This window comes from Carica papaya, chromosome 3 (assembly GCF_054855325.1).
Source record: "Carica papaya isolate Zhongbai chromosome 3, ASM5485532v1, whole genome shotgun sequence".
Lineage (NCBI taxonomy): Eukaryota > Viridiplantae > Streptophyta > Magnoliopsida > Brassicales > Caricaceae > Carica > Carica papaya.
In genome coordinates this window covers 11,431,382-11,448,152 of record NC_142311.1, presented here as the reverse complement: position 1 = coordinate 11,448,152, position 16,771 = coordinate 11,431,382, and the positions used below count along the sequence as shown (strand labels likewise).

At 35.7% G+C, this 16,771-nt stretch overlaps 1 protein-coding gene and 1 long non-coding RNA gene across 2 annotated transcripts; both read left to right on the top strand.

Annotated features, from left to right (window-relative positions):
• The first annotated feature begins 1,760 nt into the window (after window positions 1-1,760).
• LOC110815994 (uncharacterized) lies at window positions 1,761-3,403 on the top strand. Its single transcript, XR_015817772.1, has 3 exons — window positions 1,761-2,462; window positions 2,968-3,191; window positions 3,308-3,403. It is a non-coding gene; the product is annotated as an uncharacterized LOC110815994 (long non-coding RNA).
• Window positions 3,404-3,467: 64 nt separating this feature from the next.
• LOC110815990 (uncharacterized) lies at window positions 3,468-13,131 on the top strand. The gene is made up of 6 exons (XM_088216033.1): window positions 3,468-3,523; window positions 3,675-3,759; window positions 7,005-10,229; window positions 10,322-10,443; window positions 10,688-10,861; window positions 11,172-13,131. The coding sequence occupies exons 1-3, from the start codon at window positions 3,468-3,470 to the stop codon at window positions 7,950-7,952; spliced, it is 1,089 nt and encodes a 362-aa protein (XP_088072159.1). The 3' UTR covers window positions 7,953-10,229; window positions 10,322-10,443; window positions 10,688-10,861; window positions 11,172-13,131.
• The last annotated feature ends 3,640 nt before the right edge of the window (window positions 13,132-16,771 follow it).

The window sequence follows — 16,771 nt, the reverse complement described above, 5'->3', positions numbered from 1 at the left end:
AACCGACGAAACAAGCCAGTGAAGCTGCTGCTATGGTTACTTGGAGACTAACTAACTCAACTCTGGATCAAGGGATTAATTAACCTTTCGCTTTCTCTGCGATTTGTATATAGTAATAGGACTAAGGTTAAGTTGCACCCATAATTGTTCTTGTTCTACATGTATACACTATTGCTTCATCAGTACGTATTTGCAGTGCGACAATGAAAAATAATTGGTGGATTTGTGGCAATTTGTGTAAATATTTGATAATTGGGGGGTAACTAAATATGAATTTGGAGAATGGAAGGCGGTATAATTGTACTGTGGATTGGTTTATTTCTGAATTGTCCTGTAGCCAACGCACACAAGAGGAGTTTTTTGTTCCATTCTATTTTATTGTTTCATTGCCTTTTCCTCTATAGCACCTTACACCAACAAATAGGAAGAAGATTAAAAAAATAATAATACGAGTATGTGTATATACATATTATGTATACAAACACCAGTATGTATTTGGTAAGTAAATGAATATGATTTGTATTTATGCTTTTGAATCATAGTTCTTAAAATTAAATTGAACTAATGGGTCCTATTGGATTTGACTGTATGATCAAAACAGTCAAAGGACTCAGTTAAATAAAGATATTAAATAAGTATTAAATTTAACATAACATTTTATAATTTTTATATCAATAATGTTTATAATTTTTGTAATAATTTATCTATATATTTTATAATATTAATTTTTTAATACTAATAAACTAGTTATTAGATAAATATATAGACAACCGATAATTTTACTATTAATAGACATCTTAACTATTTTAAAGATTATAAATGATTATATTTTTTTATGGTTATTGATTGTCATTAATTATTCGTATCAAAATTATTGAATTTGATTTAATGTTATCAGAATTCCTATAACAAATAATCATTACTGGTTAGTTGTAAATGACATAAGAGCACACGCTAATTCAATAAATTCTAAGATAATATAATATCAAAATTATGATAGGCGATTTTAGTAAATATTAATAAAAATTAATAATTTAAATAATCCAAATATTTATAACTTTAAACTTGGTAAATAAATGTATGATTGTAATTTGTGACCGTAATAAAATTATGATAATATAAATATTTATTCAAATGAGATAGTTTAAACTTTTATTTTAGAATGTGGTACCATGCAATTAACATAATTTTTTTTAACTCTAATCTTTATAAAGTTTTGCACTTGAAACAATTAATGTAAAAATTTTGTTGAAATATTGTTCCAAATAAGAAATATTTTACAATTTAAATTAATAATTAAAAATGATAATTTAGATGACTATTACAATTTTTTAATACGAAATACTTATTTTTGTTTAATTGATAAATCTTAATTATTGATTAACTAATATATAAAAAATAGTAATAACATTTAACTAGATTTAATATTATTTATATATTAATTGGACAAACTCACTTTCTATTCTCACATATTAAGTAAAAAAATTAACAAAAATAACAAAATTAATTGCACATTAAATTGATTTAGAATTTTATAATATTTAAATTGTATTTAATTCTTATTCCATAAAATTTAAAATTTGAAGTAATTGACATACTCCTTATACATGAAAATATAAAGATATATAAATATAGATAAGAAATAAACTTTCTTTTCCGCGCGTGGTCGTATAGACGTATAGTGGCAGTGCGTTTGGACAACCGCCTCCAGCTGTTCTTTTATTTATTTATATATGTCAAACTAGCCGTTGCCAATTCGTAACATCCGCTCCGCTCCCTTCTCTTCTCTCTCAGTTTCCCCTTCCAGTTCTTCTCTTTCCCTCTCTCTGCCTAATCTTTGTCTCTTTAACTAATTCAAGTTCTTGATTTCTTTGCTGTGCTTGAGTAATTTGTAAAAATAGTGTAGAGAGTGTAAAGATGTTCACGGAGGGTTCAGATGAAAATGCAATCAACTGGATCAAGAAGGGGACGGATACGGATCAAGAACCCTGCATCAGATCTCCCTTTAACAAGAATCTACCTCTTGATACATTTCCGAAATCTTCTCTTTCATACAATACTCCCACTGCTTTTATGTCTCCTCATGGGCTGCCACCATTGAGATTCCACTCTGCCTTCTTAACTCCTCACAGCCTTGCGGCTTCTTGCCTCGATGATGAAGACAAGAGAGTGACGATTCAGTTTCTGATGGTGCCCGTGGTAGCTTCTCTGTGCGTAAAGAAGAGGAGGAGGAGGTTTTGGGACCTAGACAGGATAATGATGAAGAGGAGGTTCTTGGTAACAAGTATAGGTCAAAGTTAAATGGAGGGTTCTTGAAGGAAAAGAATTTGAGGATTGAGATCCCTGGCAGTAACAGAAGATTAACAGATGGCGAGTTGGGGATGAGGAAATTTGCCATCAAGAATTCGTTCCCAGGTGGTAGCGCTCGGCTTGGAGAAGGAGTTCAATCACCCAATGCCCAGGTAAGAATTTTGGTATCTTTCTACACTTTATAAGGTAAAAGATACATGGATTTTTTTATAGACGTTAAAATTTGACTCATGAACTACTGCAGTTGGTGATCAATAGTGTAAAATAACAGAGTTGCCATATATATAATAAGTATATATATACATAATATTATCATTTGGTGTCCAATTTATTATTTAGTCTGTAAAACATTCCTTCCCTGAAAAATAAGATCTTGAACACCCTGATCTTATAGTATGAATTGTAAAGATGGGCATTTCCCTCATCCTAACCTTGTTATCCAATCAATCCTTGAAAAGGATTGTGCTAAAAGTGTTGGTTTTTATGACAAGTTGACATTGGTGGTAATTTTATAGGGATCTTGAGTTCTTGGCTTACTTAAAAGTAGAAGATCTTGGTGTTGAATTGAAATTGATGTTTCCTATAGAACTATATCAATCTTTTAAAAGCTTTATTTTTAAGATAATTCATTGTGCTGGAAATTGATGAGTTGTACAGGTTACTCCTGTCGACTCTAAAAGCATTCATGTAGAGGTAGAACATACGGGTACACCAAGTGCACCGCCTATAATTGAGACTGAAAGAGAAGTGAAGAGCTTTGCAGAAGTTGAGCAACATTAAGTAAGAATTTCCAAGGAGAGGGAATCAGAATTTAATGGTAGGAAAGAATGTTCAGCAGATGATAGCAAGATGCAAGCTTTAAAAGACACTGGTAGCGAGAGGTGACAGTTAGCTCTTTTTTCTTCCGTGCTCAGTACAGTGCACAGTTAGAGCACCTTTTGTTTATGACTTGCCATTAATTCCAGGCGTTAAATTTTATTGAATTGGCCTTTTACAGTACAAAAAATACCACAATTGGAGGAGTGCAAATCCCTTATGTGATTTGTGGGTGGAGTATATCTATATATATGTTAAGGGTTTTATTTTTGTACTTCTGCTTATTACAGAGTGGACCTATTGTGGAAACTCTAGCATATGATTTGCTTTTGGAGGATGCTATGCGTGCACTACATTTTCATTCCCGGAACTTGAGGTTGCATGGACCTTTGAAATGGTTGTTGACTGAATTTGCGGATACTTTCAGATGTTCTTTTCCTTGTTATAGGCGCTTATATGCAAATCTTTCAATTTATTAGGCTGCTAGAACTTGTTAAGCTGTCTTTTGTGGATTTCTTTTGATGTATTTACTTTTTCTCTCCTTGCAGTTACCTCTCACATGTTATGGATGTAACTACTCCGACAAAGAACTGCCTAGAGCTTGTGAATGAGTTACTTGTACTCATTTTAAAGGTAAAAGAGTGAGAGAAATTAGACAAGGCAGGAGGTATGCCTCTCCAGATTTCAATATTTTCTCGGGAAGTTTGAAATACTGTAGCTGTTGAGTAATTATTTGTCTCCTTAGTTTTTGGTAATATTTGGTTTCATTGCTGGGAAAGAGAAATAAGCATGACGTTGTTTTCCTGATTTGATGATAACGTTTCACGGAAGGTTTTATGAAGCTGCTTTCTTACAATTATTTTCACGTGCCTTGATGTTTGACATCTATATTAGAAGTATATCATATCCGGATGTTCTTATGATGAAAAGACACATTCTGCTGGTCATATTTTGTAAACATGGTGTAATGTCTCCTTAGTTTTTGATAATATTTGGTTTCATTGCTGGGAAAGAGAAATAAGCATGACGTTGTTTTCCTGATTTGATAATAACGTTTCACGGAAGGTTTTATGAAGCTGCTTTCTTACAATTATTTTCACGTGCCTTGATGTTTGACATCTATATTAGAAGTATATCATATCCGGATGTTCTTATGATGAAAAGACACATTCTGCTGGTCATATTTTGTTAACATGGTGTAATGGCTACCAAGGAGCTAACAAAGTTCAGAAGTAAAAGCTTATATCCTTTGAGACACACATTGCTAGCTGGATAAAGATTAACAGTACAAGAAATTTACAAGTGATTGTGCTAGCATATTGTCAGGTACCTTTGATATGTACCTGGTGCATGTTAAAGTGTAAACAGATGAGAGAAAAGATTATAAAAGAAATGAGAAGACTACAGGAGAGAAGGAGAAGGAAGGAGAAAGGCTAAGCAGACCCGAGAAAGATTTGAATTAGAAGAATCTTTTCTTTGCATTAAGACTTACCGTGGTGATGAAATGTTCTACAGAATACATATAGCCTACAAAAACTAGAAAAATCACAAAAGTCCCTGCATGGGTTGGGTCCCTTATCTCTTGATTTGGGGGAGCTACTTAATAAAATTCATTGAGATGTGGGGCTAGGTTGGATTGAGAGAGTGGTTATAGAAATCCAACAGTGGAAACTTTCTGTTTTACATCTCTGGCATGTCTCACATTTTTGCACTTATTCCACTACATTTTCTTTCATAGCAGACCAGAAAAATTGTTATTTGAGGAGTTCATAAGTGTCTCTGATTCTTTGTCATGGCACCTTTGGATTAGTTTCTCCTAATTCTCCTAATGTTTTAATGACCAACCTATCCTTGTATCTCAATAGTCTTGCCTTGAGTTGATAGCATGGTAGGGCATCCTTCTTAATTAGAAATTCTTTCATTAGTTCTTCAATAAGAGGATCTCCGTGGTAGTTTGTCGTGATTTTTGTATGGGTTGGGTCTCTTATCTCTTGATTTGGGGAGCTACTTAATAAAATTCATTGAGATGTGGGGCTAGGTTGGATTGAGAAAGTGGTTATAGAAATCCGATGGTGGAACACTTTCTGTTTTACACCTCTGGCATGTCTCACATTTTTGCACTTATTCCACTACATTTTCTTTCATAGCAGACCAGAAAAATTGTTATTTGAGGAGTTCATAAGTGTCTCTGATTCTCTGTCATGGCACCTTTGGATTAGTTTTTCCTAGTTCTCCTAATGTTTTAATGACCAACCTATCTTTGCATCTCAATATTCTTGCCTCGAGTTGATAGCATGGTAGGGCATCCTTCTTAATTAGAAATTGTTTCATTAGTTCTTCAGTAAGAGGATCTCCATGGTAGCTTGTCGTGATTTTTGCGAGCCCAGAGGGTGAATTAGCGGTAACTGCCGATAGCTTTACCACCTCCTTTTTTTCTTCTGATTTTCATATTTTCTTCTGGAGAGTGCATTAATCATCTTGTTTTTTACACCTTTTGTACTAAATAGAGTAGTTCAGTCCCAGCAATTTTACAATTTCCTTTTGTTGCAGCATGAAAGTTACCATTTGTTCCATTAGGTGTTTAAAATTTTTTTTATCTGTTTTTATGATAAAGGGAGCATCTTCCAAGTAATGTCTCCATTTGCTAACTGCATAACGGATGACAAATAGCTGTTTTTATGATAAAGGGAGCATCTTCCAAGTAATGCCTCCATTTGCTAACTGCATAGAGGATGACAAATAACTCTTTTTCGTAAATCAATAGCCTTTGATTCTTTTTATAGAAGCCCTTTCTAATATAGACAATAGGTTTTTTTCTTGTACAAGTACAAGCTCTACTCCTTCACAAACATCAGCTTCCAGATTTAATTATTTAAAATATATCCTGAGAAGCCCTATCAAAGCCTTACATTTGATCTAAAGAATAATAAAGTTAGGAAAAGTGTTCTGTGTGGCAGTAAAGAGGAGTTCTCTTAAGCCCTTAGGTTTCATTAGTTACCCTCGCCAAAGAAGTTACTGACTGAGACAAGTATTATATGCTTTTGTAGTGAGAGTTGGATTAAAACATGATACATTGGGGGATAAAAGATTACGAGAAAATGTTCTATTGACAGTATTGAGATCCGACATTGTTATGACTTGGAAGAGTGAATGTTAAGATTTTGAGATTATAGGAATCATGCATATGTTTTGGAAGACCTAAACCATTATGTTGATTTGAGAACAAGCTCTGTAAGGAAATACGGATGTCGAAACTATATTATCACTCTGCTAAGCACTAGTTCAAACTACAAAAGTGTACAACACGATTATAAGAATTGTCTTCCCATGCAAGTAGGGAATAAGTTAAGAACCCAAGAGAAGGTATGTTATCATCTACGGAGGATTATAAAGAAACCAAATTCATAAAATAGCTTCCCAAACAAAGTGAAATAATACCCTTGAACCTTCGAGATAAGAATAGACAAGTATATTGAGGAACATGACCAAGCCTGTCAGGCGCTGATCCAACATAAGGAAATATATACCAATTAAGAATTGAGTTGAATAAGGTGGCACCCCTTAAAAACAGAAGAAGACATTTTTACCCATTATCTTAACTCTCAAAGAAAGATAAACCCTTGAAAACATGTTTGGATAGTAGAAAGATAAAAAGATAACTGTCAAGTGTAATTGCCCTACCATGGGAATATATAAACTTTAGAAAGGTAGAAGATAACATCTCTCTCTCTCTCTCTCTCTCTCTCTCTCTCTCTCTCTCTCTCTCTCTCTCCCTCTCTTACTCTCTCTTTCTTTCTCTCTATCTCTCTCCCTCTCTCTCTCTCCTCTCTCCCTCTCTCTCTCTCCCTCTCTCTCTCTCCATCTCTCCCTCTTTCTAGGAATCTCTCACTCTCTCACTCTCTCACCCTCTCTCTCCTTTTTTCTCTATCTCTCTCTCTCTCCTTCTCTTTCTCTCAATCTTTCCCTCTCTATCTCCATCTCTCCCTCTCTCCCTCTCTCTCGCCCTCCGCTCTCTCCTTTCTCTCTTTATCCCTATCCCTCTCTGTCCCTCTCTCCTTCTCTCTCTCTACCCCTCTCTCTCCTCTCTCTCCGTCTTTCTCTCTCTCCCTCTCTTTCTCTTTCCCTCTCTCTCCCTCTCTCTACCCCTCTCTCGCTCTCCCTCTCGCTCTCTCTCTCTCTCTCTCTCTCTCTCTCTCTCCCTCTCCCTCTCCCTCTCTCTCTCTCTCCCTCTCTCTATCTCTATCTCTCTCTCTCTCTCTCCATCTCTCTATCTCTATCTCTCTCTCTCCATCTCTCCCTCTCTCTCACCCTTTTTCTCTTTCTCTTTTTCTCTCTCTCACTTTCTCACTGTCTCTCTTTCTCTCTCCCTCTTTCTCTCTATCTCTCTCTTCTTCTCTCTCTCTCTCTTTTTCTCTCTCTTTCTCTCTTTTTCTCTCTCTCTTGCCCTCACTCTCTCCCTCTCTCTTGCCCTCTCTCTCTCCCCCCACTCTTTCTCTCCCTCCCCCTCTCTTTTTGTCTCCCTCTCTCCCTCTCCCTCCTCTCTCTCCTCTCCCCTCTCTCTTCCTCTCTCTCTCTCTCCCTATCTCTCTCTCCTTCACTCTTTCTCTCTCTTTCTACCACTCTCCCTTTCTCTCTCCCTCTCTCTACCTCTCTCCCTCTCTCTCCCCCTCTCTCTCCCATTCTCTCTCTCTTTCTCTCTCTATCTCTCTCTCTCTCTTTCTCTCTCTCTATCTCTCCCTCTCTTTTGCTCTCTCTCTCTCTCTCTCCCTTTATCTTCTCATCCTTCTCTTTCACTCTCTCTTCCTAATCTTTGTCTCTTTAGCTAATTCATGTTCTTGATTTCTTTGTTGTGCTTGAGTAATTTGTAAAGTTTGTGTAGAGAGTTTAAAGATGTTCACGGAGGTTTAGATGAAAATGCAATCAACTGCATCAAGAAGGGGACGGATACGGATCAAGAACCTTACATCAGATCTCCCTTTAACAAGAATCTACCTCTTGATACATCTCTGAAATCTCCTTTTTCCTATAATACTCCCATTGCTTTCATGTCTCCTCATGGGTTGCCACCATTGAGATTCCACTCTGCCTTATTAGCTCCTCACAGCCTTGCGACTTCTTGCCTCGATGATGAAAACAAGAGAGTGTCGGTTCGGTTTCTAATGGTGCCGGTGGAGTTTCTCTGTGGATGAATAAGAGGAGGAGGTTTTAGGACTTGTACAGGAATATGATGAAGAGGAGGTTCTTGGTAACAAGTATAGCTCAAAGTTAAATAAAGGGTTCTTGAAGGAAAAGAATTTGAGGATTGAGATCCCTAGCAGTAACAAATGGCGAGTTGGGGATGATGAAATTTGTCATCAAGAATTCGTTCCCAGGTGTTAGTGCTCGACTTGGAGGAGTTCAATTATCCGATGCCCAAGTAAGAATTTTGGTATCTTTGTACACTTTATAAGGCAAAAGATACATGTTTTTTATAGATGTTAAAATTTGACTCATGAACTACTGCTGTTGGTGATCAATAGTGTAAAATTATTATATACATGTATATATATATTATATTATTATTTGGTGTCCAATTTATTATTTAGTCTGTAACACATTCTTTTCCTGACAAAGAAGATCTTTAACACCATGACCTTATAGCATGAATAGTAAAGATGGGCATTTTCCTTATCTTAACCTTGTTATCTAATCAATCCTTGAAGAAAGATTTGTGCTAAAAGTGTTGGTTTGTATGACAAGTTGACATTGGTGGTAATTTTATTGGGATCTTGAATTCTTGGCTTACTTAAAAGTAGAAGTCATTTCCTGATCTCATAAGATCAGGAAATTTATTATAATATGATTATAATAGAAAATATTTAGATTAGGGATCTAAAAGTGTTGCATGTTCAATTTATTATTTAGTTTGTAATACATTCCTTCTCTGACAAATAAGAACTTGAACACCCTGATCTTATGGCATGAATTGTAAAGATGGGCATTTCCTTTATCTTAACCTTGTTATCCAATCAATCCTTGAAAAGGATTGTGCTTAAAGTGTTGGTTTTTATGACAAGTTGACATTGGTGGAATTTATAGGGATCTTGAATTCTTGGCTTACTTAAAAGTAGAAGATCTTGGTGTTGAATTGAAATTGATGTTCCCTATAGAACTATATCAATCCTTTAAAAGCTTTATTTTTAAGATGATTCATTGTGCTGGAAATTAATGAGTCGGACAGGTTACTCCTGTTGACTCTAAAAGCATTCATGCTGAGGTAGAACATATGGGTACACCAAGTGCACCACCTATAATTGAGACTGAAAGAGAAGTGAAGAGCTTTGCAGAAGAAGAGCAACATGAAGTAAGAATTTCCAAGGAGAGGGAATCAGAATTTGATGGTAGGAAAGAATGTTCAGCAGATGATAGCAAGATGCAAGCTTTAAAAGACACTGGTAGCGAGAGGCGACAGTTGGCTCTTTTTTCTTCCGTGCTCAGTACAGTGCACAGTTAGCACTTTTTGTTTATGACTTGCCATTAATTCCAGGCGTTTAAGTTTATTGAATTGGCCTTTTGCAGTACAAAAAATACCACAAGTGGAGGAGTGCAAATCCTTTATTGGCAAAGCAGCCTGGATCATTCACCTTGCTATAATACAAGGTGTATTATGCATCTGAAATTCAATTTGCACTAGTCGACCCACTTTTATAGTCTGATTTTATTTTACTAGAGCATGATAAGGTTGCCACAAGTGAAAATTTGATGTCTACCAGTGCTCATTGCTTCTCAGTGCTAATTTAACCGGCTTAAACTGGTAGATCCTGAATGTATTTTTGCTTCTCAGTGCTAATTTAACCGGCTTAAACTGGTATACCCTGAATGTATTTTTATGAAGAAAATTTCTTGATATGCTTCTTCTGTCAACATCAGCATTCCAGAGTTTCATGTATATTTTTCATTAATATTGCCTTCCAATTTTGCTATTGCACTAGTCCGTATGCCTGGCAAACTCTTATAACTTGTGATGCATGCATTCGGCTTTGTCTGTTTGCATAGGCGAGAGGCTGCACTGAGGCAACTGAGTTTCTGCGTGATGAATGCCTTCTTCTGCGAAGTGCCTTTGGGTAGGTTGTCTGATGCTTATCTGCTTATGAAATTCATTGAACTTGTATGGCTAGGTTAAGTCTAAATGGTGGTCTCTCATATTCTTATATAGATTACAAAAATTTTTGTTCCAACCTCGAGGCGTGCAAATGACAGAATTGAGGGCCAGTAAGCATTCAGAACAAATATGCACAGTGACAGGAAAGAAAGTGGTTGGAAAAATAAGAGTGAAAGGTAAGACATTCTTGTGCGATAGTGGTTATCTCACATATCAATCATTTATACATTTATGGACACCTGTTGTAATTATCTCTTTAAAACTAAGTTTCCTGCTTGAAAATTGGTTTGGATATATATGTTTGCATGTACTTAGATCTAGTATACATATATTTAGATTTGGTTCAGAAGTTAATAAGGAGAAGGGATTAAAATGTCATAAAGTTCACTCACGCTTTCAATTACTATTGGATTATTTCAGTGAGGAAAGTTCGAATAATACCCAGGTGGAAACTTAAGAGCACTCATTCATTACAAGGTGCAATGAACATGGAAGAATGAGCAGAATATGTTCAATATGTTTCTTCACTAGTGAAAACTGAGATGAATTCTCTTAAACTAGCCTCCTTGTCTGTGAAGACAGTAGATTCAGAAGGTTTGTCTTATTATCTACAAATATGTTTAAAAGCTCAACCATATTGTTGCTGTGCTTTTGTTTTGGAGATGGTAATAAAAAGCTATGATCATTAAAATTCTGTAACAACTTAGCAATAGTCCATATGTGTAGCTTTCTTACTACTTCAACTCCATATGATATAAAAAAGATTATGACAATCTTGAATACCCCTGAAAGCATGCATGGGTTGATCATTCCCAGTATTACTTGCATGGACTGCATACTTCTTATGGGGTTTTGTTGGTACTGACTTTTTATGGCTGACAAAATAATCTTTTCATTTTTGCAGAGATGGATTAAAACATGATACATTGGGAGATAAAAGATTACGAGCAAATATCTTATTAATACTATTGAGATTTGATATTGTTATGACTTAGAAGAGTGAATCTTAAGATTTTGAGATCATAAGAATCATGCATATGTTTTGGAAGAGCTAAACTGTTATGTTGATTTGAGAACAAGCTCTATGAGGAAATAAAGTTGTCGAAATTATATTATCATTCTACTAAGGACTGGTTCAAAGTACAAAAATAGACAAGATTATAAGAATTGCCTTCCCATTCAAGTAGGGAATAAATTAAGAACCCAAGAAGAGGTATGTTATCATCCATTGAGGATTATAATCAAACCATGTTCCTAAAATAGCTTCTCAAACAAAGTGAAATAATACCCTTGAACCTTCGAGATAAGAATAGACAAGTGTATTAGGGAACATGACCAAACCTGTTAGGTGTTGAACCAACAGAAGAAAATATATGCCAATTGAGATTAAGTTGAATAAGTTGGCATCCTTAAAAATAGAAGAAGACATCTTTATCCATTATGTTAACTCCCTGAGAAAGATAAACCCGTGGAAACATGTCTGGATAGTAGGAAGGCAAAAGCTAACTGTCAAGTGTAATTGCTCATGAGAATATATAAAGTTTAAAAAGGTAAAAGATAGCATCTCTCTCTCTCTCTCTCTCCCACTTTCTCTCTCACTCTCACTCTCTCTCTCTCTATCTCTCCCTCTCTCTCTATCTCTATCCCTCTCTCTCACTCTCTCTTTCCCTCTCTCTCTTCTTTTCTCTCTCTCCCTCTCCCTTTCTCTCTCTCTTTCTCCCTCTCTCTCCCCTCCTCTCTCGTTCTCTCTTGTTCTCTCTCTCCCTCACTCCCTCTCTCCTTTCTCTCTATCTCTATCCCTCTCTCTCCCATTCCCTTCTCTCTCTCACTCTCTATCTATCTCTCTCCCTCTTTCTCCCTCTCTCTCTATGTCTCTATCTCTCTCTCTCTTCCCCCTCTTTCTTTGTAGAAATTTAAGAAAAAATATTTACTTTATTTCCACTATATTTTTGGTATTACAAATGACTCATATATATACAATCATTCATAAGTACAAGTAAGAAAATTTTCCTTATAATATGGATTCTGAATAATTATAAAAAATTAATAGTAAGAGATATAGGAAAAAATACCATATTATTTAGGCAATTAAATATTCATGTCAATACTTCCCCTCAAGTTAGTTCGAAGATATCACACATGCCCAACTTGCATATCAAGTTCTAAAAAATTTTGTTGCAAAGTCCCTCAGTGAAGATATCTGTCACTTGATTGCTACAAGATACATGATATAAGCATAAGGAGCCATCAAACACTTTTTCTTTTATGAAGTGACGGTCAATCTCAATGTGTTTCGTCAGTTCATTTTGAACTGGATTTTGTGTAATACTAATGATTGTTTTATTATCACAAAATAATGATAGACTTCCTTCTTTAAGTAATTTTAATTCATTCATTAGCTTTTGCAACTATAATAATTCACATACCCATTGAGTCATTACTCTATATTCTGCTTTAACACTAAAATGGGCAACCACACTCTACTTCTTGCTTTTCCATGTAACCAAGTTGCCATCAACGAATGTACAGTAACCATTAGTTGACCTTTTATCATCTGAAGATCCATCCCAATTGATATCTATAAATGCTTCTATCTTAAGGTGACTATTTTTGAAGAAGAGTAAACCTTTTTTTGATGCAGATTTCAGATACTGTAATATTCAAAAGACAGCATGTAAATGAGTTTCACGAAAATCATGCATGTACTGACTCATCAGACAAATTGCATAAGTTATATCTGGTCTGGTATGTGAGAGATAAATGAGTCTTCCAACCAATCTCTAATATCTTCCCATATCAACTGATGTACCACTGCCAGTTTGTAGTGTGCGATTACTTTCAATAGGGGATTCTACTGGCTTGCATCTTCCAACCAATCTCTAATATCTTTCCATGTCAACTGATGTACAACTGCTAGTTTGTAGTGTGCGATTACTTTCAATAGGGGATTCTACTGGCTTGCAATCCATCATTCCAATCTCTTCTAATAAGTTTAAAATATACTTTCTTTAAGAATGAAAATTTCTTTATTAGATTTGTCAACCTCAATTCTCAAGAAGTACTGCAATTTTTCTAAATCTTCAATTTCAAATTCTCGAGTAAGAAGTCCCTTTAGTCGAGTCATCTCTTTTGTATCATTTTCAGTCACTACAATATTATTTTACATAAACAATGAGAAGAGTGATCCTACCCTCACAATGCTTGATGAACAGAGTATGATCAACATTGCTTTGCTGATATTCAAAAGAGATCATAACTCTTCTGAACCTTTCAAACTATGCTCTTGTAGATTGTTTTAATCCATACAATGTCTTCTTTAATTTGCAGACCTTTTCGTATGTTCTTTCATCTCCGAATCCAAGTGAAATTTTCATATATACCTCTTCCTCTAAGTTTCCATGGAGGAAGACATTTTTTACATTAAACTGGTGTAATCTCAATCAAGATTAGCAACATAGGATAGTAATATTCTGATTGTGGTCATTTTTACGACAGGTGCGAAAGTTCCTTGATAGTCAATTTCATAGGTCTGAGTATACTCTTTAGCCACTAATCTAGTTTTGTATCTTTCAATCGACCCATTTGCTTTTTTGTATTCTACAGTGAACACCAATTTACAACTATCCATCTTTTTTTTCTTGTGGGGTTGAAATAAGTTCTCATGTTTCATTTTTGGCCAATATTTTCGTTTCTTCAATCATTCCTTCCATTTGGATCTTTTAGAGTTTCTTTCCAATCCTGTGGAATAAACACAGAGGAAACAAATAAGACAAAAACTTTGTAGGAGGGAGATAGAGAGTAATAAGAGATAAATTTAGACATAAAATATTTATTACAAGTTCTGACTCCTTTTCTAAGAGAAATGAGTTTATTAAATAATTCACAAGGCAAAAATGACTCACCAGTATCTTTACGAATTGAAAAAGATTTTTTACCTAAAATAGACTGCATGATGGTTTTTTCTATCTTATCTCTCCTTGAATACCTCTTCAAGTCTGGTTTATCCAGTCGTTCACATTTTTTTCTTGAATATGATCTTCTGTTATGAAATTCTCCCCCTGAATATGATTGTCAAGAGTGACCAAACTAGACATCACCTCTTCTATTTCACTCTCCTCCTGAAGAAGTGTTTGGGTGGAGCTAAAGTATGGTTTAAATTCTCTAAAAGTAACATGCATAGTCACAAATTATTTTCTAGATGGCGGATGATAACACTTGTAACTCTTTTGAGTAGCAGAATATCCAACAAATATACATTTGAGATATCTAAGTTCCAATTTACTCACGTTTCTAGCATGAATAAAGCAGACACATTCAAACACTTTGGGGGCAACAATATAGGAATTTGTACCTTATAAAACTTCTAGAGGACTTCTAAAATTAAGAACTCATAAATGCATTCTATTGATAAGATAAGCAACTGAGAGAACAGCATCTCTCCAATAATTTTTAGGTAGATTCATGGTGAACATTAGTGATCGAGTAACCTTCATTATGTGTTTATTTTTTCTTTTAGCAACCTCATTATGTTCATTGGTGTTGACACAACGTGTCTAGTGAATTATCCCATTAGACTCTAAGTAGGTGTAGAATCTATCATCCATATATTCTGTATCATCGTCTGCTTTTAAAATTTTAATTTGAGCATCAAACTGTGTACATACCATTTTATAAAATGACTGAAAGTATAGGAACACATCACTTTTAGTTTTCAACAGATAAATTTATGTTAATCTACTACAGCAGTCAATGAAAATAATAAATCATTTATGACTAGATAAAGATGTATTTTGAGTAGATTCCTAAACATCAGAATGAATGGTCATAAAAGGAGTAGTACTTCTATGGTTACTCACATGACATGAACTCTTATGTTTAACTAACTCACATACATCATAATAGTTGATGAAGGGTAACCCGAACTTGGAACCAACAATCTCTTTACTCCTGTCACTATCAAGGATGTCAAAATTGCTACAAGCTGGAACCAGATCTATTGAACAGCAAAAACAGCTCCAAAAATAGCTCAAATTGGCTCCAAAAAATGACTCATATTAGCTTGGAAGCGGTTCACCTCAACAACGCACTTAGGCTCCAGAAACAAATGCTATTTGCGTGCCAAGGGAGGGTAGATCGTGACCATGCGTGGCTGGGAGGACAACAATCGCACGCAGCCACACGAATCCCAGAAAATTGATCAGGTCAGGCAGCAAAGTCGGATCTACGAAGCTATTCATGCGCAAACTAGTGTCTTGCGTGAACGGAGTAGCTCAAAATACGAACTAGAGAAGGAAGTAGCATGAATAGCTGCAAGTAGATGGATCAGAATGCAAAGTAGAGGGTTGCATGTGAAATGCCACGTGAACCACTGTAGGCGAACGGAGCAAGTAGAGGGCTATGTGCGAAAGAGCAGATGGGTTGGGTACGCGAACTAGATGAGTTGAGAACATGAACCAGAGAGCTGCCCGCCAAACACTGCTCGAACCGCTGAAGTCTGGTGGAGCAAGTAGGTTGGGTAGGGCAGAGATAATCACCAGAGTAGGGCGGCTAGCAGCCTGGTGAGACTCCCTCTATTTTGGGTGGCTAATGAGAAGATTTTGATAGAAACCCTAAAAATATACCCTAAAATACCCTTAGTTTGCTCTGATACCATGTAGAAATTTAGGAAAAAATATTTACTTTATTTCCATTATGTTTTTTGTGTTACAAATGACTTATATATATATATATACAAAAATTCTTAAGTACAAATAAGAAAATTTTTCTTACAATAGGGATTTTGAATAATTATAAAAAATTAATAGTAAGAGCCATATAGGAAAAATATCACATTATAGGCAACCGAATATTCATATCAACACTCACTCTCCCTCCCTCTCCCTCTCCCTCTCCCTCTCCCTCTCCCTCTCTCTCTCTCTCTCTCTCTCTCTCTCTCTCTCTCTCTCTCTCTCTCTCTCTCCCCCCCTTTTTCCCTCTCTTTCTCTCCCTCTCTCTCTCTCTCTCCAAACATTACTCCATTGCTAAAGAGAGAAAGCGTTTGAGAATGAGGATGGAAAATTGTGGAGGACGGTGGTGGAGGCGAGGTGGGGGAATTGGGAAAGGGATGGGGGAAGAAGGGGAAAATATAAACCATATGGGATGAGTCTTTGGAAGAAAAATCAGTAGGGGGGAAGTGGGTTTATGAATTGTGTCGGTTGGCAGATTGGGAATGGGACGGGGATTCGCTTTTGGCAGGATGAATGGTTGGCGGAGGATAGACTGAAGGATAGATAGGTTTCCAAACATTACTCCATTGCTAAAGAGAGAAAGCGTTTGAGTGGGGAAGGGGGGGGAATGTGAGTGTTAATAGAGATCTGAAGGTTCAGATAGGGAAGTGGATGAATATTGCAATTTGCTTGGCTGTTTGACCAATATTAAGCTGACGGAAAGTGGGGACAGCAGGATTTGGAAACTTGACAAGCAGAAGGGCTTCTCGGTAAAGTCATATTACAAATTCTTGTGCAA

Bases quoted from the DNA above. Each gene is read 5' to 3' on its own strand.
- LOC110815990 (XM_088216033.1), top strand. From the start codon at position 3,468: ATGCGTGCACTACATTTTCATTCCCGGAACTTGAGGTTGCATGGACCT. The intron at 3,524-3,674 runs GTTGTTGACTGA...CTCTCCTTGCAG, and splicing joins TTGCATGGACCTTTGAAATG to TTACCTCTCACATGTTATGG. The intron at 3,760-7,004 runs GTAAAAGAGTGA...CCCTCTTTCTAG, and splicing joins TACTTGTACTCATTTTAAAG to GAATCTCTCACTCTCTCACT.